This window comes from Rhopilema esculentum, chromosome 21 (assembly GCF_057945365.1).
Source record: "Rhopilema esculentum isolate cy_ngs chromosome 21, ASM5794536v1, whole genome shotgun sequence".
Classification (NCBI taxonomy): domain Eukaryota; kingdom Metazoa; phylum Cnidaria; class Scyphozoa; order Rhizostomeae; family Rhizostomatidae; genus Rhopilema; species Rhopilema esculentum.
Genome location: NC_142835.1, coordinates 5,914,050 through 5,937,777, shown reverse-complemented (window position 1 = coordinate 5,937,777; position 23,728 = coordinate 5,914,050). Strand labels below are relative to the sequence as shown.

The 23,728-nt window shown below is 35.4% G+C and overlaps 2 protein-coding genes across 2 annotated transcripts; both read left to right on the top strand.

Annotated features, from left to right (window-relative positions):
- The first annotated feature begins 1,998 nt into the window (after positions 1–1,998).
- LOC135684799 (V-type proton ATPase catalytic subunit A-like) lies at positions 1,999–17,389 on the top strand. Its single transcript, XM_089114977.1, has 18 exons — positions 1,999–2,062; positions 2,148–2,241; positions 2,865–2,908; positions 4,625–4,709; positions 5,968–6,033; positions 6,690–6,733; positions 7,060–7,161; positions 8,044–8,181; positions 8,301–8,357; positions 8,473–8,567; positions 9,376–9,538; positions 10,516–10,624; positions 11,180–11,302; positions 11,654–11,832; positions 12,556–12,699; positions 13,125–13,184; positions 14,611–14,880; positions 16,701–17,389. The coding sequence occupies exons 1-18, from the start codon at positions 2,060–2,062 to the stop codon at positions 16,794–16,796; spliced, it is 1,872 nt and encodes a 623-aa protein (XP_088971103.1). The 5' UTR covers positions 1,999–2,059; the 3' UTR covers positions 16,797–17,389.
- A 2,383-nt stretch (positions 17,390–19,772) lies between these two features.
- LOC135684464 (ras-related protein Rap-2c) lies at positions 19,773–22,945 on the top strand. Its single transcript, XM_065200038.2, has one exon. The coding sequence runs from the start codon at positions 20,008–20,010 to the stop codon at positions 20,554–20,556; it is 549 nt and encodes a 182-aa protein (XP_065056110.1). The 5' UTR covers positions 19,773–20,007; the 3' UTR covers positions 20,557–22,945.
- The last annotated feature ends 783 nt before the right edge of the window (positions 22,946–23,728 follow it).

Genomic DNA, 23,728 nt, shown 5'->3' with positions numbered 1-23,728 from the left:
CTTGAGATGATGTCTTGAATTTGAAGTTGTATGCTGAGTCCACCTTTCTTCAAAGCAGTACGACAATCTCATAAAGTGCAATTGATTTTCCTCCGCATGTACTGAAGCTTCAAGTTCTAAAATTTCTTAATTCTTATATCATGTCCATTGCTCATAAGAAATGAATGTAATGCATAAGGGTATTGCACTCATCAACACTATCCACGTCAACACTATGTTTCAAGCTCCCCACCTGCTTTGGAAATAAAAAAAAATAAAAAAAAATTAGGGTGGGATTGGGCATTCACTTCGCATTGATTAAAATTTCCTAATTCTATCTTAGGCTTTTCGATTGGTATTTTATGCTGCACTTTTAAGAAAATGAACTATTTGAAAATCCACACTTTCTACAATTACAGTTCCACAACTTTTATTTACAACTCAACAAAGTGAGTCAGATCTACGCTTATTTTAGGCCCTGGGCAGCCCCTTGTGGACAAAAGCTAGTCATGCCCCCAGGGGCGCCGGAAGCATTTTGAGGCGGCGGGGGCAGCTACTCAAAAAGGGCACATTTTCAATGACTAATATTAGCATTATAACAAAAAATGATATAACATAATACTTTTGTACCGATAAAACGTTTAATCTGAAAGTTTCCCTTTCTGTTGTTTAGGCATTTGCTGGAGGGGACGCGCCATTTTTCAGGGGTACATTTTTCTGAAAAGTGCGGAATTATCGGTATCAGTTTTTGAAATTTGAGCAGAACTATGGGTACCATTTTAGAAAAATATTGCAAAATTATTAGGAGGGAGATGAGCATTAACAAAATGAATGTCCAGTTAGAAATGAAAGTATGAAATATGTGCAATATTGAGATTTTTGGCAAAGGATATGCAAAATTTGTTTGATGATTTTGTTGTGCTATAAAAATGTTAATTGCTTTGCGGAATTATGGGCATAGTTTGCATCATGTTTGCAGAATTATGCCTCGCAATTTTTCATACATGTGCGGAATTATGGGTCCAAATTTTTCAACCAAAATGGCACGTCTCCGTTCAAAAATAGGCTTAGTTAACTGTTGACTGTTGTGTCGTATCACGCTGCATTGTGCTAAAAGTACGTTGATGCGACGATGCTAAAAGTACGTTCTGCAGTTGCAGATGAAAGTGCAAATGAATTGTACAATTGCAATGACTTGTGAGCTATGGCAGGCAATCTTTATGGCATTCAATTGAAGTCATGATTTATCAAAGGGTTTCCATCTTTGTTACCTTCTTTATTGGTATGACATCTTCTTTCTTATAAATTCTGATGACTTTGCTAAAGTTCATCTAATTTTTAAAAGCTTTTAGATTATTTCAATTGAGGCTTCTACTAGTTAGCTTGGATTAGTGTTACGTATTGCATTAGTGTTTGACATTCTCTGGGCACCATCTTAGTTTTCGCTTAGAACCCCAGATGCCTCAGTTATGCTACTCAACTTATTCTACAGTAATTTCCTAAATTTTAGAATGTTGCCGAAAGAAATAGCATTATTGCATGTAAGTTCATAACAAATGCATCCAATGTTTTAATTGCTTTCATTTTGTTCCTAACCGCACTAATGTTTTAACTCACCCAAGAACTTGAAATTTTACATATTCATTCCATTCGCATAAACACAGTGCCATTTTCACCAGGGCAAAGTGCTGCCCCTGCTGCCCCCATAGAGTCAGGGCAGGGGGGCAGTTGCCCCCGCTGACCCTGTGCTTCCGGCGCCCCTGCAGGCCCATGCAAGGATTCTTCCGGCAGGGGCGGACACTTGGTCAAATATTGGGGGGGCAAGCCTATTGTTTTAATAGGATGACGTCACATTTCCCATTGTTTTCGAACAAAAGACCATTGTCCTCTAAAGTATTGGGGGGGCCGTCGCCCCCCCTCGCCCCCCCAAGTGTCCGCCACTGATTCTTCGAATATCCGAAACCAAGAGGAAGAAGGTTGCCCGTGTCAGGTGACCGTAAACAGCAAGTTATCCGGATGATGCTATCTCTTAGGGACTGGGTTCTACCTGCCGTGATTGTCCTAGGTCAAAAATTCCAACATGGTAAGGGTTGTTTTTGCAGTGTATTCTTTCATTTTTTTCAATATGCGTTTCATTTAGGTTTTAAGATTTCAATTATTTTGTCTAGGCAGGGGCAATGGATCTCGCTATGAAAGCTGCAAGAATTGCCGATGAAGAGAAAGAGAGTAAATTTGGCTATGTTCACGGCGTCTCTGGACCCGGTAAGATGGGCCTAGCCTTGTATTTGTGATCATGTGAAAAGTCTGTGATCATGTGAAAAATTAATTTGTTGTTGTATTACTTTTAGGCACAAATTCATGTGATCTTTTTAAATTTTCTTATTAATTTGATAATAACCACTTCGATCGAAGTTTATGTCTAAGACGAGCCTCATGTGGGTGGGGGCTTCCATCAATCAAGAGCAAAGATCATACAGCCTCTTTAATACAGTTTCAGTATTATTTGAATCTATTCTGCAAATTGTAGGTAAATGTACATTGAAAAGGAAATCGCAACTGCTTTCTCATTGAAAGCCACAGCTGACTTGGCACATGGGTTTACTAGTAAAAATAATTTACTAGTAAAAAATTTCTGTTGCTAATTTACTAGTAAAAGATTTATGTTGTTTACCTTAACTATCTTTTCCCCCACACCTACACTAATTATTGTAATTAAACAACTGTACATTTTAAATAAATAAATAACAAATTAATTTTTATATCATTTGTGAAAATTCTCTGTTCTTTTTGCCAATTTCAATGATAATGGTTTGGCAATAATTTAGCAGTTAAGTTTATCAGCTTTTCCAGTTAACTGATGAAAATTATGTATTTCATTGCTCTAGTGGTTATTGCTGAAAGGATGAGTGGCGCTGCTATGTACGAGCTTGTAAGTGCTTGATAAATTTTTTAAAGTGATTTCAATTGATATTCTAAATGCATGCAGTGTTCTGCTAATAAATTTGTAAGACTTTTGGCAAACAAAGGATGTTATTGTGCAGTTACATATTTCATTTATTGCAGCTTATTTCACATTAAAGTCCCTACACTGATTGGCAATTAATAAATGTTACTTGCAGCTAAAAACTTCATTGTTTTTTTGGAATCCAGGTCTGTTCTATGCTTAAGTAGACAGTGGATCTAACAGGGCCGTAAATCTGTCATGTGAACAGGGGGGGGGGGCAGCAGAGCAAATCAATTTAAAGTGTGTCGTGGTTCATGGCACCACCAAGCAATTTATGGTATGGGTTATGAAAACAGTTGAGGGGCGAATGACTTGAAAAACAAAAGTCAAGATTTTGGGATTTCTTAAAACTTAGTACATCTGACTTGTGTGTATAGTTTGATAGATAAAATTTTTCAGAGACGGCCCACGAAATTGAACCTTGGGGGCGAGAATCAAGTTTAGTGACGTAGGAGGACCCACCATGGTTGGGTCCGACGCAAAAGAAAATTTTTGAAATTATACCTTCTAGAAAGGCTAAAAAAGCATTTCCCAGACTAAATTTAATAAAATACTAGATAACTCAGGATAGAAAATTCAACGTTTCTCAGTAGAACACAGATTATTGTTTATTGAGCAAAATTGTGTAGGGGAAGAGCTTTGCTTAAACTTTAGTGACAGACGTTGGGGAAAGTAGGGATGATGTTGCATTGATTGGTAGAATTTTACTTCCTGAACAGAAATGTGCGTCTTCCTTATTTTTGAGTGTTTTAAGTAGGCCATGTATACACATAAAAAATGAATACATTCTAATGATACAGAAAGTGATTTACTAAATAAAAGCAAATAACAAACAAATAATAGAAATATGCGTAAATAAGTTGGTAAATAGGTCAAATAAAATATCAGTTTGCTTTCTTCTTATTTCATATTCTGTTTTCAAAAATAAAACGGTAAAAAACAGATAAAAACCACTCTGCTTACAAAAATAGCGGCTATCAGCATAAGTCAACTTGCACTTGACACCATGACTTAGTAGCTGAGTTTTGTTGCAATAACAAAGAAAAACGTAGTTTGGCTCAAACTGCGTTAACCAGAGATTTGTTTCTTTCAAAGAAAATTTTGATAATTTATCAAAAAAATCATTTTGCTCCAGATTTTTGGGGGGGTCCAGTCCCCCCCGTCCCCCCCCGGGATTTACGGCCCTGGGATCTAAGAATAACCAACCTTTTTAGGCACAAAACTTGTATGTAAAAATCAAAGGTTGTCTGGTTTATCAAAGCATTTGATGGCAAATAGATTTTTTGCTTATCCAAGTTTAATGCACCATTCAGAATTCTTTCTTTGCAGAATTTATCTGCCATTGAGTTGTGTGAGTTACATAACACATTTGCCATAGAATCATAAATGGCTTGGTTTATATGGAATTATAAACTCAGCTTCAGTTACTTTTGTCATGCTTTGATAATTATGTTCATCAAAGTTGAGTAGCCATCAGGCAGCAATGTGTTTTGTGTTCAAGGTAATTAAAATTTGTTGTTGACAAAGTGTCATGTTGTCTTCCTTTCCAGTGCTTGCCGTTTGGTTTAACATTTTGGCATGGACAAATTTGTCACTTGTACCTGTTTATTATTCTAAATTTGAAACAAATTCTTCATGCAGGTTAGAGTTGGGCATGGTGAACTTGTGGGAGAAATTATTCGGCTTGAAGGAGATATGGCTACAATTCAAGTATATGAAGAAACATGTATCCTTTTAAAACTTTTAAAAATGATGCATTAAATCTGATGTATTTTAAATGTTGTAAACTTGCCCTTTGTCAGCATAGGCATTTTCTCTCAGTGGAATTTAGCAATTTTTCTGTCTGTAACACAAGCATCAATGCCAACAAGAAAAGATTTTAACATTTTCTTGTAAAGGTAAGTTCATATTTGTTGATTGAGTGGATAAAACAACTTTTAAGGTTTAAAAACATCAATTTTTCTGTTCTCTCCCCCCTAATTATTAGAAAGGATTGAAAGAGACAGTTTCAAGCCTTCCTAACTAACAATCGCAGAAATTTTTTTACTGAGTACAACCGCAATTTTTTCATAAGTTTATCAAAGATTCAATTTTTAAAAAAAGTTTAGGTTATCTTTCAGCACATTTTACAGGTTTATTTTTTTGTGGGTGGTGGTAAAAACCTCCAAAATAGACCTAAATCTAGCTGCAAGGCACATTTGTTGCCATATTCTTGAATTCTTGAATTCTGATTGGCTAATGGGGTGTGGAGAATTTTTGTCGCCAGTCTATCAAAGGTTTGCAACCTATGCTCTCTTTGTCCCTTATAAATTCAGTTATCCTTATAGAAGTATATGCTTTTGGCGTATGGTATGGACTTGTTCTAAGTTTCTACTCTTAATGCTATAATTAGGCAACTTATGGAGGTAGGAATTTTTTGTATATGTATATTTAACTGTATGTGAATTTGGTATACCCCCACTAAAACAGATTATGCCAATTGAAAGCTCCAAAAATTGATCAAAATGATTTATATCTCAGAATTTAAATCACTTGTTGCAGAAATCTGATAAAATCAATTTTTCTGGTTTGATGGTTGTGATGTTATTGCATCAAAGAAGTCATGAATGTTTTGTCAATAGAGACTGGTTGCTTTCTATACTTTGACGGGGAAGCAAATTTTTGAGTGTGAGAAATGCACTGCTTATCATTCATTTATCCATAATAAAAAGTCAAACATAATGCTGCATTTTAATGCCAATATGGCATTATATAATATAATGCCCTATAATATGGCATATGAAAATGCAATTAAGTGATCTCTTGAGTATGATTTATGTACCAAGTTTAATGCAGCTTTCAGTGCAGTACTGTTGTTTTTTAACTTGATTTGAAATGTTTCCCTCCCCAGCTTTATAATTGTTTTTTTGAGCTTTTCATTTACCTGTAAAAATTGTTTGTATTTTATTCAGTCTAATATTGTTGATAACCTTGACAATCTTCAGCTGGAGTCACTGTTGGTGATCCTGTATTAAGGACTGGGAAGCCATTGTCAGTAGAATTAGGACCAGGTACATCTTTTTTCTTATCAATTGAAGTGAAACATGCTAAGTTCCAAATTAATACTAACTTTGAATGTAGCCTCAGCAGCACATTGTGGATTCAGTTTTAAAGTTCTTGTGTGTTGTTTATATGACTTTCATTCTCTGCATGCATGCCAAGCAAATAATGAACTCTGACCATAGCACTGATTTTCTTGTAACCACTATGTAACAATATCTTTAGAGATAATTTTTTGCACAATAGATTGAAATAATGACACTATCTAGTTTAACATGATAAAACTGGTTCAGTGACTGACATGTGAATACGTTTATGAAGGCATACAGTCATGGAGATTTCATTGTAATTTTTTCCTGAAAATCCCTTAAAACATCTCATCTGCAATAAAAACAGAACAAGAATCTTTCAAAAGATCATTGATCTTGCACAGACTTTACAACTACCTCTATTTCTAAAGTTTGTAAAAGTTTCTTTCCCATAGATTTTTTCCAAGACTTTTTGACAGAACCCTTTATTAAAAAGCAATATTGTTCACAAGAAGAAAGTATTTTCGTTTTACTCGGCTGATGTTTTAATTTTTGTCTAAGTATTCCATATGTATAGATAGAATCACTTAAGCTAGTGCTGACTTTCAAAGGACAAATGTGTAATTTTCTTTTTTCAGGTATAATGGGTAGCATTTTTGACGGGATCCAGCGGCCCCTAAAGGTGAAGCATAATTTATGTTCTTATTCTTACAACAATCAATTTCGTTATGGTTTTTTAGTTTATAAAACTTTTTTCAAACTGACAAGAGTTTAAACATTTGTGCTGGCTTAGCTCAATTTTGCAATACATTGGTGTGGTCATCATATTTCAGTTTGAAACTACAATTCTCTTTTCTAGCCATTTCACTTCATCTAATGAAAGTCTCATGGTACAGTTTTGTAGCTTGATATAGATCTGCAGATAGATTAAGAAAATGACCTCTTTGCTGTGCTTCCAACAGCTGTGCTGGTAGAATAACATTTTCATCAATTCTTCTTTTACAAAAGGATATTTGTGAAATGACTCAAAGTATTTACATTCCTCGTGGTGTGAACACAGACAGTTTAAGCAAAGCTACACAGTGGGATTTCAGCCCTATGCAGCTTAAGGTTGGTATGATCAAGCATAAATCTTTCATTTGCATTTGATTCATGTTTTGATTTTAAAGATAGGACATTAATCAAACATGGGCAAACATTTGAAAGTAGCTGATAATCTGATATTGCAGACCCCAAATATTAAACTGCCTGTGTAAGATTGGAAGCTCCATAGCCCCTACTGCTGTTTTAAAAGCTAATGGAAGTTGCTTTTGCCACCCAATTTAACTAACCCTACTTGCTGATTTCCTGTACTAGTTACTTAATGTAAGCAAAGTTTTCCTGCTTGAGAAATCCTAATCCTGAATATTGGTGTGTTTTTAAACATGATCTTCTTTGACTACTGTATCTATGTGAGTTATGATTAACATTGAGTTTAACTCAATTACAAGGCTTCCAAAATGATCCGCAGGCTCTTTTTCTCAAAGTGATTGGCTCTAAATACAATTTGTAGAAATCATGCTATTTCTGGCTTGGTCATAACAGAGGGTTGATTATTGTTGTAGTTCATTCATTTCAGAAACTTTTTCTGAATCTAATATATAAATATCTGTCTCCAAAATTAATTTTATTTTTAATTTAATAATAAAATATTTTGGTTCATTGGTGCAAAGAAAGATTATCTTTGGAGCTCGTTTAGACTGAACCTATTCCTTTTTATTTCTTAAACAGATGAAAAAGCTGAGGAAAACTTTTCTGTTTGCTTTGAACCTTATTTTATTCTTACTATTGTTAATATATTTTCTGGATTTTAAGTCATTTCGATTACAATTTTTTGCAAAGCTTCTGTTTTGCATATTGATTTTTTCTTTGACTGCAAATATTCTACTTTTCAGATATTTGAAAAAGACCTTTTTTGTTGACCCTGCTAAAGATCAACCCTATTTCTTTCAGGTTGGCACTCATGTAACCGGTGGCGATATTTTTGGAACTGTTCATGAAAATTCTTTAATCAAACATAAGATAATGCTCCACCCAAAGGCTCGAGGGACGGTCACTTATGTTGCAGAAGCCGGAAGTTATAATATCGATGTGAGTTTTGAAGTTATCATTATATTTAGTTGGTTCTATATTTGTAGTTTATGTTCTTAGCTGAAGTTTGATTTCTTTTTGACCACTTTTTGTAATTATAAATTGCATTCTTCTTTTAGGATGTAATATTAGAAACTGAATTTGAAGGAGAGAAGACAAAACACACTATGTTACAGGTATGTCACCACAGCTTCAATAAATGTTTGCCCGCAAAACCATTTGCAGTATTTATTATTAAATTGTAAAACGGCATGGAAATAAGATTATACCCTGCTAATTTTTTTGCTCCAGATTTGGCCGGTCCGTCAGATGAGACCATGTACTGAAAAACTGGCAGGAAACCATCCTCTTCTCACTGGTCAACGAGTCTTAGATGCATTGTTTCCGTAAGTTTACTACTATAAAAAATTTTTAATGTAGAGCTCCAAGTTTTCTTATAAATTTGCAGAATATTGACTTCACAGGGACTGTATTTAAATAATCTATTTATACAGCGTTTAAGGAGTTTGTTGATTAAACGTTCTCTCGAATTTTTCTCTAATCAAATAATTGGGAAAGTATCAGTGAGGATTAAATGGGTGTTAGTATAAATGTTACAACCTAATTCAAAGTCTTGTCACTGCAAACTATGATGCATTTATTTAAAAGTGATCCTGTCCTGTTACAGATTTATTGGTGTAACGTAACTAAGCTTCTCTAAATGTCTTTTTGTGCTTTGGAGTAACTCTGCTGGAGGCAAATATGTATAAATTTTCTTTTCTTGTAAAGGGAGAATAGATAAACTTTGAGTTAAGGTACAATCATGACAGCAATACTACTACTGCATTTTCTTCGTAAGAGTCGGGAGGTATATTTTTAATACTGAGCAGGTTGGGGAGAGCGCAGCAAAAACTTTAGCCTTGGGCAACGGCTTGAAGTACCTTTCCTTAGGGTTCTCGATAGTATTTGGCTTTTGCATTTTTGATAAGTAGTGTCCTTTTGCCCTGTGTTTTGCCTAATTCTTTTGCATGTTACCAGGAAGTTGAATTTACTTTATCTATTGTTTACTTATGTATACTAATTCGCTGAAATCCAATGATCAGATTTTTGTTTTTAGCTTTCAGTATGTTTTTTTTCAGGATAAAGTTTTTTTCTCATAGGCCTGCTCTTCCCAATTCGCAAAGGTTTTGAATTTTCTTACTTTTTTCTTCCCAGTTGTGTCCAGGGTGGAACTACAGCTATTCCAGGTGCTTTCGGCTGTGGTAAGACTGTCATCTCGCAGTCATTGTCAAAATATTCCAATTCAGATGTTATTATTTATGTCGGGTGTGGCGAGAGAGGAAACGAAATGTCAGAAGTACTTAGAGATTTTCCTGAGGTGCAAGCAAATGTTTATTTATTCTCATCTTGTAATGTCAGTTTTATTTCTAATGACGCATTAAATTTACGCTGGTCATCAACCTTCAGAGGAATTTTAACTTAATTTAGTAAATTTTTTCAACTCAAGAGACCCATTTTGAAAGAAACCTTCTGCAATACTCTTGACAATTGTCTGTTGTACGACACGATTAGCTATTCTTGTTTATCATCGTTTGGTGTAAGTTAATCTCAAAACACTAGGTCTACCGTATTTCCTCTAATGAACGCCGCCCTCGATAAACGCCGCCCTCTATTGAACGCCGCATCTTGAAATGCTGCGTTCATTAAAAAACAAACCACTATTTGAAAGCTATGAAAGTTTTTATGTCATTGAGACGAGGACTCTGACGGAGGCAGGAGTATTGACATTCCTTGACATTTCCATAACGTGAAGACATCTTTTGTGAACTTTAAAAAATTGTTCACACAATCTTTATTACGTGTTTTGGGAAAAGAAAACATTATTTAAAATCTGTTTTTATCTTTTTTCATTGCATTTTTCATTTGAAAAACTTTTCATTTTGTATTGTATTGAACGCCGCCCTCTGATAAACGCCGCCCTCTTTTTGAACGCCGCACCCAAAATTTGGAGTTTGTATTAAACGCCGCGGCGTTCTTTAGAGGAAATACGGTAAGCGGCCATTGAAACAGGCTTTTTTACAGGACCAGGCTGTTTTTAATCGACAAGCCCAATTATTTCTAGAATTGACCCTCACAAGCTATCCTCGTTATTTGGCTCCTTAGTCTCAGCGCAGAACTTATTTTTTAGTAATGGTTGCGATCTACTTTGTTTTTTTTACTCCTCTATAATCGCTTTTGTCTGTTTATGCATTATTGGAATATAACCCTAGCTGGTTAATTTAGGATCTCGTTTTTTGAGCATAATTCCTGCCGCAAGCAAAATTTAATATCTAGTTCTATTAATGTCTTCCTCAGTTATCTGTTGAAATCGGTGGTGTTGTCGAGTCCATCATGAAACGTACGGCCTTAGTTGCAAACACATCAAACATGCCTGTGGCAGCAAGAGAAGCTTCGATTTACACAGGTATATATGAATAAGTTTTAAATTCTTATTCAACAGAGTTCAAAGGCACTTGGGTGATACTCAAGTCCCCTCAGCCCATCTGTTCATCAACATTGGCCAATTAATAAGCGGAATACTACCGACACGTTTGTGGATTGGCCTATAGTTGTTTGACAGGCGGCTCAAGTCACTTTAGTATCATTCGATTGCCTTTTAAGAGTGCAGGAAACGACTAATATGAATGTGTAACATTTTTAGAGAACTTTGACAAATATTACTTCTGCTGAGGTATCATTCATTGCGTCATTCCCATCATTGTCATGTTTTTGTAGCAAGAAGTACTTGATAAGAAAGGGTAGTCTTTAGAGTATACTTAAGTAACCGGTCTCATAAGATCAAAACCTGTAACATACAAAGTGCTGTTTTGGGTTTGTACTTTCATAAAATTTTCAAAGAGCTGAGGTAGGATTCCTGCTTGCTTACAGCTTGGAAAACGTTCATTAACTGTTTTTTGCTTTTTAGAATTACCTTTCTTAGTTAATATTTGATTAATATATTCTCTGACTCTTATTCTAGGAATTACATTATCTGAATATTTCCGTGATATGGGTTACAATGTGAGTATGATGGCAGATTCTACCTCACGATGGGCTGAAGCACTGAGAGAAATCTCTGGTCGTCTTGCAGAAATGCCTGCAGGTTTGTCGACTTTAAGTATCGGTAGAGGGAACAATGAAACAAAGGATAAAAACTTATCTTTCATTGCAGAAAAGGAGGACTATTATTTGCTACTTTTGAAGGCTCTTTGCACTTTTGGACCCATCAAAATCTAAAATTCACAGCTTGGTATTAAGATTTCACACTTACCAATAAAACCTGGCCTTTTTGACCGATTTCAGCTAAAATACAGTATCAGGAACCGTCGAAACAGCAGTATTATTATCTGATTTTGCGACTTCATTTGATATAGGTCTAATATGATATTTATGAGTGTCTGACACTTATTTTTATTTGTGATCATGACCTTAAAGGAATGACATTGCTTTGCAGACAGTGGCTACCCAGCCTATTTAGCTGCCAGGCTTGCCTCGTTTTATGAGCGTGCAGGAAGAGTGAAGTGCCTAGGAAACCCAGAAAGGGAAGGCAGCGTCAGCATTGTTGGTGCTGTGTCCCCACCTGGCGGTGACTTTGCAGATCCTGTCACTTCAGCAACTTTGGGTATTGTTCAGGTAAGCACCAGGCTTGTCTTATTTAAATTGAAGAACAGAGAGTTGTTTTTCGAGCAATTTTTCAGCATTGCACACATTAACTTCTATGCTACAGTATCGGTTTGACTATGTTTTGAATGGCACGTTGCTGTTTTTACAAGAACTATAGCTTATCGTTTCGGTCAAGAGAGAGGTGTTGCTGAAGCTTTTCTAATTTAACCAATACTCTAACGGAACGCAAATAAGCTAGAAGTTATTCCCCTTTCTAATTTTTCTGCGTTTCAATTTGACAACTGTAGATCTTTGAATTGTAGACTTTGCAGTTCAAAAATAGATCGTATTTTGTGTAAGATTCATCATAGAGATGTTTCATATCTTCTTCTTCTCTTTGTGCCATATTCTCTACGAATGTTGGCGACCATAGTCCTCCAAAACTCTCTGCCCTTTGCTGTTCTCAGGATCTTCAATCTTGCTACTTGCGGTTTTTCTGTTTCATCCACATGTTCTGTCATCCATTTGCTAAGGCCTTTAAGATACGTCAATCGCTGTCTTCCTGTTCTTTATATATAAACATAAAACTGTTGTCTATTTTATTTCTGATCAACTCGTCTCTAACTATCGATTGCTAGGCTGGAAGGTAGCAATGTATTTCTATTTTCTCTGCTGTTACCCCTGTAGCTTCAATGCTATTTTTAGAAGAATTTTTTTATATTCCACAATCTTCAATATTTTATTCTTGGCTAGGTCTTTTGGGGGCTGGACAAGAAGCTTGCCCAACGAAAACATTTCCCATCTATTAACTGGCTGATTAGCTACAGCAAATACATGCGTGCACTTGATGAATACTACGAGAAGAGTTACCCAGAGTTTGTTCCACTCAGGACCAAGGTTATTTTCGTTTCATTTCGGTTTCCCATTTTCTAAGTCGTCTCTGTTTGGTTTTTTGTCAACTTACCATATGACCTGAATAGAAATAGCACTGTTCAGGATTGTTTAATAAATATATTTAATTCAGTGTATCAAAAGTCAACTCCCGGAAGTCTTTCCTTTAACTTATTGTGTGAAACCCAGTTGAATTAAAATAAAAGCTTATAAATGAAGTTTCAACAAAATTTGAGTTTAAAGAACCAAGGCGCAACAGGCTGAATAATTACCATAAGCAACTATGCAGTGCTGAATAATTAATGACAAGTATATGCAAAGTATCAAGACATTAATATGTTCCTCAGTACCCTTCTACTCTTACTTAATTTGTCAATTGTTAGTATCTCTCTAGTATCTAGTAATGATAATACTTGGATTTTTTTTTAAAGGTTAAAGAAATATTGCAAGAGGAAGAAGACTTGTCAGAAATTGTACAGCTAGTCGGAAAGGTAGTTTTTTGCTTCATTTTGGATTTTCATAACAGTCGCGACCTTTATCTATTTGTTTTGGTTGATGCCTGCTTAAGGAATTAAGTAATAATAATCAAATAATTTGTGGTTGGCTTATTTGCTAGCTTATCCTGACTATCGCCAACCATTACCAAAATGCATGTTAATAATGAGATAAAAAGTAGCTTGTGAGAATATAAACCTTAAAGAAACCCTAAATTCTCTACATATTGCATACATAATTTACAGATATCATCGTAGGTTTAATTCTTTTCTTGAAAATATACATTGGCTGGGACTCTTTAGTGGATAATGGCAAACGTGCATTTTTAAACATTGATACGAGCCTCTGTGTTATATTTTTCTCAGATTGTACCGCATATTTTGAGAGGGCACGTAAAAAACGTTTTTTGGTAAAAAATTAGTGTTTCTACATAACTGTTATAAACAACAACTGATATAAATAAGAACGTGATAGTCAGAAACAAAGCAAAACGAAGATGAGAATCCAATGTTGTTTAATAGAATTTGAGAAAAATTAAATGTAATGAATACTTGTGGAAGGCCCCGGCATACAGGCCTTCATCAGAGTGGCTGTAACGAACGAGTCAAAAATTGTTAATTAGGCCACATAGTTGCGGCGCTCTCAGGATGCGTGAAAAATAAAGAAAGAATCATTCTCAGGATAAAGAAACTTTGTCATTTTTGTCGGGATATTCATCGTTAAAGGCATTGAGTCATGATAAAATATTGGGTATACCCAAAGTGCCAAAATCCGCTGAGTCACGATTTTCATAACTGCATTGCTATTGGTTGACCTTGAACTGGTCACATGAACTCACCTCGTACTGATTAACAAAACAGTTTCCATCAATAGCAAGTTGTCAACAACGAATGCCAATATCACATGAAACAGCAGCGATCACGCCGAAACCAAATGACCCTCTAGAGAGGGCCTATTTACTGTGACTCGATGCCTTTAATACATTTAGACTGTTTTTATAAGAACACGGATCTCAAAGTTGCTCTCAAATTAAGAAAACATTAAGAACAAGCTATTGTAAGGCCGAGCTATTGTAAGTGTTCTTGTGAACAATGTTTTATCTCTAAAGCGAGGAATTTTTTTCATTTAGGGGTGCCTTTTTCGGTGAGTTTTCAAACTTGTCGGCAAATGAAGGGTGTCGGCAAACAAACCCCTTGAACACGATACCTGATGACTACACTGCTTACACCCTAATAATGTAAGAAAAAATTAAGAACAAGCCAGCCTGAACTTCAATACACCGATTCTGATAGAAAAAATGTGTATACGATTTAGCTCTACTTTTCTGTTACAACAGTATACTTCCAGGATTCTTGAAAGTTATATTTTAGGCAAATGTAGCAAATATATATATATATATATTTCTTTCGTCTGTTGCAACAGAGCTCACTGGCAGAAGCTGATAAGATTACCTTGGAAGTTGCCAAACTGATCAAAGATGACTTCCTACAACAAAATGGCTATTCACCTTATGATAGATACTGCCCTTTTTACAAAACTGTTGGGATGTTGACGAATATTTGCGCTTTTTATGACGCCGCAAGACATGCTGTTGAAACGACGGTACATTCTGATAACAAGATCACGTGGGCTATCATCAAAGAGCAGATGGGTGACAACATTCTTTATCAGTTAAGCAGTATGAAATTCAAGGTAAGATGCCCCCTGTATTTCCACGTTAAAGAACCTTGAAAAACATATTTGCTGGTGGTGTCATTAAGGATGAGTGTTTAAAGATATTTCTCCTCGAACCTTAACATAATATTTCGTTTATAGAGAATCGTTTGCCTAATGTTTCCTTTCATAGCCTGGCTTTTGCGAAGTCTGCAAGTCATCCCTCCATGTTTGAAATTAGCAAACCGAAAAGTAACAGAATTACACTTGTGAGCAATTTTGCTAGATATGTCGCCAAGATGGTTAGTGCTCTTTTAGGCCTAACCACTAAGTTGCATATTGTGGGAAAATGAGGTGTCTTAAACCAAACAAGATTTTATAGACTGGTGGCAGTGACAGGAACATAAAACTCTTCAACTGTTATCAGAAATGTATTGAGATCTAGTCGCGACGATTTGAAAAAAGTGCACGTGAAGACCAAATGATGACAAACGGCACAAACGAACCGTTTAGAATTAGTTTATGAACTATCTGCAATTCGTGCATCGCCTCTTTATTTTGCCATGGAAACATTGAATAATTGCAGCTTTGCTAAACTCAGAAATGATAGCACTGCTCAACATGTGTTATCCAGCTGTTAGAACAGGATTAATTGACTTATTGATGCTTATACCCGGAGCATTGTTAACCAAGTAAAACGGACAAAGTTATCGGTCCCTGAAACATTTTGCTGCCCTTTAACAGACAAATGTTGGTTTTATTAAAAACGTTTTCAACCCAGACAAGTTAAGCTGGAAACCAACAATTTTGTGAAGTGTTCATGAAGTGTGATACTTTTCTGTAATATGCTTCAATCATTTTTCATAAGCCACAAATAAATAGGTGAAGTAACCAAGTAATCCTTTTGTACACTAATATATACTTAATTATTCACACAAATGATTTTAAGTATAATTTGAATATAGCAAGAAAAGGTAGAAGCAAGCAGTTCTTATTCCCCAACACTCCAAAGTTTATGTTATGAAGTGCTCTAAAGTACTTTAGTTTGCCATGTTCACGCTTTTCTGGGCTATCTTCAGAATGGTGACTAAAACAGTCCTGCATCGGAAGTACCTGGCTAGTAGATAGCAATATTGGAAACATTTTACAGTCTTTCCAACCTTTTGTCAAAATTTTGAGGGAAAATGATACCGCGGGTATTGCTTATGTAGCACCTCGGTTTTTAGGAAAAGAGAAACTAGATATTTATTGGCTTTACATATAAAAGATATGACATTCTTGTGTTTTTGTCAATTCTCTAAAGAGGATGGATCGATGGTGACAAGTTGTGATATCAATGTCGTTATTTTAAAGGCAATCGACAGGTACTAAAGTGGACTTGCTACAAGTCTCTCTCTTTAAAGAAAGGGAAAAGGGAAAAATGGAAGGGGAGGAGACACTCGTTCCCTCCCATTTTTTCCTTTTTCCCTTTCTTTAAAGAGAGAGACTTGTAGTAAGTCCAGTACTAAAGGGGCTTGAGGCATCTTTCAATCAAAAATTGACCAATCAATGTGTGTGATTCCACTCACATGCTCATTGATTGGCTAATATTGATTAATGTATGGCTTAAGCCAATCTATATCAGTTGACTGCCTTGAAATATCATCCTCTTCTGCAGCTTAGTTTAGAACTGCTCTGAAATTATTTGTAATTGCACTGTCAAATACACCAACTGTTCTATTTATTTTGATTATGAATTCATTTATTTGGAAAGTTGCACATTTATGTTTTTACAGTATTAACTGGCTTCTCTGATTCTCAGTGTTTATATGGTTTTATCAAATTTTTTTTCGAGTAATGATAAATTTTCGTCTTTGCAGGATCCAGTCAAAGATGGAAAGAATAAGATACTAAATGATTATCGGGAATTGCATGACCAAATGCAGCAAGCATTCAGAGGCCTGGAGGAATTCTGAATACCCAATGGAGAATTAGTATAATGGGAGACAGAATATAAATGGAATTTTAATATGCAATTTGCTTTAAATATTTTGTAAAACCAGTCGTAGAGTCTCGAATAAAAGTGAGTTTATCGTTATGGTTCCAAGCTCGAGATTGCATAAGCAAATGTTTAAATTGTTGAATTTCCTTCCATTTGGGTGTGACGTAGAACGACACCGTTTTATTCATGTCGGAACGTATGTGGTTTAATGTCGCATACATCAAGTTCAATGACAGTTTAGTCGGCCCAAGTCTGTTCTCAATCGTAAATCAAGCCTTTGAACACTGAACGGTCTACTTTGCTGATAAACTCAACCCGCAGTAAAGCTATCAAACATTAAGTTTAGTTTCCTATAACTATGGCTATTTTAGCTGGCAACTCGGTTAGTAATCATAGATAGTGTGTTTCTGGTCACATTTTCACTTCGACTGGGTTTATTTGTTTATGCAATATATGTTATTTTACTCCGAGCTAAAATGTGATAAATGTATTTAATTTTGGTAAACACTATTTTATTAGAATTATGTATCTTTGATTTTCCATCATCAAAATCAATTTATTCCTCGACGTTGATCAATTAATTTTTCAGTTCTCAATGAAGCCGACACTTGATATAGCCACAGTGATTTGATGAAAAATTAAGCCACTTCAAACATTTAAAAGATTTAGAGAATGGGTAAATGGAAGTATTTGACAAATAAACTTTGTATGTTTGACGATTTAAAACTTCGCTTACTCAAATGGTTTTGAATTAATAGTTATAAAAAGCGGCTCTGTTTATCGCTAAACTGACGATAAAACACATTTATGTTATCCGATGGCCAAGTAGACTTTCCCAAAGTCTATTTTGTGTTAAACCCGTAAGGCAATCGTACTACTGCGAGGGCACATCTAAACTGCGGAGGAGATGATAGAAGGCGAAGGTAATTTTCCTAATTGTCTAATGGCCAAGCAATTCCTAATAAACTACATTCAAACGTAGAGACTGTGGTAAGAAAGGGGCTACTGCGTACCATTTTATGTTTATTCTAAGGCCTTTTTTAGGGGTAAACCAACCATTTAACTTGTTTATGATGTTGTAATGTCTACTCCCATCTTTATTTTTGATTTTGGCATTGACAAGGCGAGCTTGCAAAGCGATTCTGCTTACGTTGGTGAATTTTTCTTCGTTACTCAACAGGTATTACACTACGCACATTAGTCTATGTATCCATTAACGAATGTCCCTGTTGCACTCAGAATACCAGTAAAATGCTAGAATCCACAAAATACATTAAATCCTCCTATAGCACTCCCTACACTTTACACCATTTAAGTGTTCCATTTTCTGCGACATAGCTGTCTTGCTTTGAAAGCATAAATATAGAGAACCATGCGGAAACTAATCAACACAACATGCTTTCGTCTCAATTTTTTTGGAGAAAAATTGATTTATCTTTATATTTACAAGAATATTTTTCAAGAATTCACCAAAGATAGCAAGGTATGAAAATTAAAGTAATGAATTAACGAAAATAAAAGCAAAATACCAACATTAATAGAGTAAAATACATCATAAAGAATAAAACGTTAAAGATAGTAGTTCCTTTTTGGTTCATGAAATGTACATAAATAAACGTCACTTTTCGATACCGTTAAGTCCTCGGATAACCCCCCGAGGGCTTATTTTGCAAAAAAATTAACCAGCCTTTCCACTAGCCCGGGTTAAGACAAAACCGGGTTAAAAGTTATCCATTTTTAAAGTGAGTCAATGGAAACGCCATTTTTCTTCGACTCGTTTTTAATCCGTTTTTTATCGTTCCCACTAAGCGGGGTTAAAATGTATGCAGGGTGAAAGTTGTAAGAGAAATCAGTATTTGCATCAATAATTCTTCAATTCCCATCGTTGTAGGCCAATGGAAGCAACATCGACATGGAGGATTTTGTTTTTGATTTTTGGCACCATCTCAATTCTTAAACGTTGCTGTTGTTGCAAGCGGGTCAGAAGTTGTTCGGGTTTCGGCGTTTCCGTTATCCACAGGTGGGTCAAAAGATACTTACCTGGGTTAAAACTGACCCACTCTGAGACCTGTTTTCAAACTTGTCCGTTTTTCAAGTGGGTTGTCAACGCGACGCAGGAATGGATAACTTTTAACCCGTTTTTGTTTTAACCCGGGCTAGTGGAAAGGCTGCCTTAGGTTGGGGGCCTTTTCGAGGAAGGGGGCTTATTTGAAGGTGGGGGCTAATTAGCAGCAGCAAAATTATTACCTGGATAAATTTTGGTGCTTAAAACCATTTGATAAACCTTTTGCTATCTGAGCAATGCCTCAGCCCATGTGGGGTTAATTTCACAAAAATTGCTTTAGGGTGGGGGCCTTTTCGAGGAGGGGGGCTTTTTCAAAGGTTGGGGCTTATTAACAGCAGGCAGCCAAATTATTACCAGGAAAAATTTTCTTCCACTATTTGTTAAGGCTGGTCAGTGTGCTTAGAAATATTGGATAAACCTTTTGTTATTGGATCAATACCTCAGCCAATGTGGGGTTAATTTCACAAAAATTACTGTTGGGTGGGGGCTTTTTCGAGGACCTCGTCGCTCATACCCGTAAGCGGCACAGGGGGTCGCGGTAAGGAATATAAACCCAAAGGAGAAAGGGTGTGTCTACACCATGTTCGACACTTTTGAATGAAGCCATTATAGAATATCTGTCAATTTTTGGAGATTGATAAAACATGTAATGTCAAAACATGCAATGTCAATTTTTGCTAAATTTTTCCCTGCCTTCAATAATTGTATTTACAATGTTGAAAACTGTAAGGCCCTAACCACAAACGGCCGGAAAATTTCCCCTCTTTGTCAACGGAACTTGATTGTTATCGAGCAATTCAAAGAAGGGCTTCCTCCTCCTTGGATATCGATTTTGATTGGTTATCATTATGCCGCAGATTGTTCAAGAGCGATTTTAGACCGGTACTTGGCAAAAAGTCTTGGCCACCCTTTCCGCTTTTGTGCTCGTCATCTGTCCTGGTGAACGTTGTGTATCAAAATATGAGATTATGTTTTATTAGGGGTGCACAGGTTTACATAACATGGTACTTGGATTGGTTTGACAAGTAATCTGAAAGATTTAAATATCTTTTCAGCAGGGAGAGAGAGGATCGAAAATATTGTATGACTTCTTTATTTGGCCTAACGAACGCATAACAACATGAGGGAGTATAAAGTGGTTGTGTTGGGATCAGGAGGCGTTGGCAAGAGTGCCTTAACAGTTCAGTTCGTCTCAAACCAATTTCTTGAAAAATATGATCCCACTATCGAGGATTTTTATCGTAAAGAAATCGAGGTAGATGAAATACCGTCGGTGCTCGAGATACTCGACACAGCAGGAACCGAACAGTTTGCATCAATGCGCGACCTGTACATAAAGAATGGCCAAGGATTTCTTCTCGTCTACTCTATTACAAATATGCAGACATTACAAGATTTAGCACCAATGAGAGATCAAATAACAAGAGTTAAGGGAACAGAAAAGGTACCAATTATTCTAGTAGGAAATAAAAAGGATATGCACGATGAAAGAGATGTTCGTCCAGAGGAAGGTCAATCAAAAGCAAATGAATGGAATCACTGCCCATTCTTCGAAACTTCAGCAAAGACGAGGGAAAATGTGAACGAAGTGTTTGCAGAAATTGTTAGGAGGATAAACCTTGCTGAACACACTTTACAAAAACAAAACGGTTGTTGCTCCATTCTATAATTGATAGAGCCTATTAATTATTGAATGTGGTTTCCGGCCTACAATAATTCAAATGAGGTATTACCCCTACCACTGTTAGGGAATTATTTTTCATAACCCCCATCGATTAACTAGTGTCCAAAGTACAATTCATTATCAAGTATCAAGTTTATTCGACATTTTTTCAAATCTAATTTCATACACAGGGAACTAAAAGTGGGACACCTATTTCCCCACTTTTTATCCCTTTGAATGTTCAAATATATTTGTAAACAAGGGACTTAGACTCATTCACTTAATAGAACCACAAGATGGGTATGATATATCTCCTAGAAGTGTTTTCAATATAAACTCTTTCTTAAAAGTTTATTATGGTGCATACAGCTGCCCATGCCTTATCCTTAGGCACTTTAAACCTTGCCTTGCAACATTCCTCAGCTCAGCCTCCCAGTGTGTAGAAAACCATGATAATCACTTTTGATACTTTCCTAATTTTAGGTGAGATATGATTAATTTGTAATGATAGCTAAGTATATTTCTTTTTTTTCACTTTTTCAGACATATGTTTAGTTTAGCAGTTAACTACTGAAGGATAATTGTATTTGGTCTTATCCTTTATCTTTAACAGCATCAGTTTACAAATTGATTACTTTTCATCAAGGCTGTTTGCTACAAAGGGCTACAAAAAAGACTCAAACCAACATTTTGCAGCCAAGCGCATTTGATCATTTTAAGTCCTATTTATATCCACAACTTTGCCTTTGTTGAGTTACCTGGAAAAGCAGAAAGGACAGGTAGCAAAAAGCTACATCTACACTGCAGCTAAAACATAGGATAAAATATACTGTAGTTTTTCTTAAAGATTCATTGTTAACAATGAGCCATGGCGCTATGCAAGCATCCCAAAATGCATTTTCAGAAAGTCTGAAATCAATTATGGTTAATATGTAGAAGTTTACTGCCATTGTTTTGATTGTCGACCAGAAAATTTGCCACCCTAGCAAAGGCTCATTGTTAGTAATGAGTCTTATAGTTTTGCTTTCATGTGAATGTGCTCATAAATAATAATGATTAAAGATTGTTTGGGCTATCACCAATCTTGTGAGGTTTAAGAATACTTCAAGTTGAAATGAAAAGCTTTTCATTTGATTTTTTGAAGGTGATTTGGCTCAAATCTATGAAGTCCTATACTTTTTACACAAATTATCAATGACCTCCCCTATTTTCTCCCCTCTGGCTCTAGAAAGAAATAATACAGCATCTTGTCTACTTTGTGCAAAAGGCTTGAAACCTTGAAGCTAATGTGTCCATATAAAAGGACTGCATATACCCAACCTGTCAAGTAACATCAAAATAATGTCTTGTAATTGGTCAGTGTTCTTGTGATGCAAAACTGCTAATATGAAAAGCTAATCTTGTAGCAGGGTGGATAAACAGAACAACAGTAATGGCTGGGGCAATGGTATGAAAAGTCACTTGTTTCTGAAAACCCTGCAGAGCTGCTTGCATTAGCTTTACCTTTAACAGATACAGGTTCAAATACTTTGCTTCTTTCATGCTTACTGATTTGCACCTTCTTAAATTGACCAATGTAGCTAACTGACAAAAATTTTATCATACATTTGCTCATCATGCTTCTCTCCAAAACACTGTTTGCTGAGTTTTGTTATGGAATTAAAGCTTTTTCAAAATAGTTCCTACAAAACTTTAAAAATTATATAACACAAACACTTGACAAAACAAAGTTTCAGAATTTCAAGCCCTGAAAGAAACCCCCTGTCCGTGCCAACAGAAGAACAATCTTGTTTGTGATTAGATTTTCAAGGAGCATTAGTTCAAGTTAGATTTCATGTTGAAAGCTGTCAAAATCAACACCTTTTAGCCAGTATGCTTTTAAGTGCATTATAGCTAGAACTACCTTCAAAGAAGCAAAATTTTGGCTACACTTTAAAGTCCCTCAATAGTTAAAGGTTCATTTGTACTGTAAAATCGTCTTAGTAATTGATTTTGTGGTGATAAGTTAAGGTAATTTTCCGGTTGTGAGTAAATTGGTAATTATTTTGTGTGGTTTAGTTTAGCAACAGAAAACAGAGATAACAGAAAAGGGAATTAGTTCCCATTTTTAATATTCATCTGCTCATAAAATTTAGAGGGAGAGACGATATCCTTAACACGTAGAATAATACAAAGTTGTATCTAGAGATATACAGATTTATTGTTATATGTTATATGTAACAGTGTTTTAATAAATATGGAAAGTGATAGTAGATGCAGAAACGTTTGCATTTGAAGAACATCGTTTTATTCCGTAATGATCACTGTTTTATTTTAGGTTTAAAGGTAGCCTGGTTTTCAATTTTATTCATGCATAAAGTATGTTTGATTATGAACGTCAGTAGCATATGAGAGAGCTCAGTCTTTATTTGGTATGACATCCTTTTATTTCTAGTTGTTATCATGAATTAATTCATATTTAGGAAAGGATATTGCCAAAGAAGTTTAAGAAGACATTTCCATAATGATCTGAATTTAGGATAAAGATCAGGCTTTTTACTCCCCAAAAAACATTCATTTCCAGATGCCAAAAGCTGTTAAATAGTTTAATATTATATGTCTTGTGATGAAAACTTAAGGAAAGGTAGTAATGTTGAAAATGTGTTGAAAAATTTTTCTGTCAAAAAATTCATTTGAAAGGAAAAAACTTCAAGATGTCAGAGAGAAATGTCGCCAGATGGATCCTTTGAACAGCAATCTATAAAGTATTTTCCGTATAAAAGATTTTAAAGACTTACTTTTTGCCAAAAATCTTAACCAACCTTTTTTATAGATTTCCCTTTGAAATTGAACCCAGCGATTTTGAAAAAACAAATGTTGCTTGACCTTCAAATTATTTCATGCAATGATCCATGAAAGAACATTGTTTATGAAAACTGACCATTTTGCAAGCCTAAAGCATTTTTTGTCAAAACCTGTGAATACTTGTTATAAAAATTTCTATCAAGTCCCCTCTAAGTATCTTAGAAAAGAGTCAACAACAGGGATGCCCAAATGACCAAAGTGCAAGGTGGCAGGCTTGAGTAAGAGAGTAATAGAAAAATAGTTCCTAGCTGCTGACAATTCTTTCATAACTAAAGCTGCTGCTGACAATTTTTTTTGATCATCTATAGCTTTCTTGAAATTGGGAAAGCTTTTT

Bases quoted from the DNA above. Each gene is read 5' to 3' on its own strand.
- LOC135684799 (XM_089114977.1), top strand. The intron at 2,242-2,864 runs GTAAGATGGGCC...TCATTGCTCTAG, and splicing joins TCACGGCGTCTCTGGACCCG to TGGTTATTGCTGAAAGGATG. The intron at 11,833-12,555 runs GTAAGCACCAGG...ATTCTTGGCTAG, and splicing joins CAACTTTGGGTATTGTTCAG to GTCTTTTGGGGGCTGGACAA.
- LOC135684464 (XM_065200038.2), top strand. From the start codon at position 20,008: ATGAGGGAGTATAAAGTGGTTGTGTTGGGATCAGGAGGCGTTGGCAAG.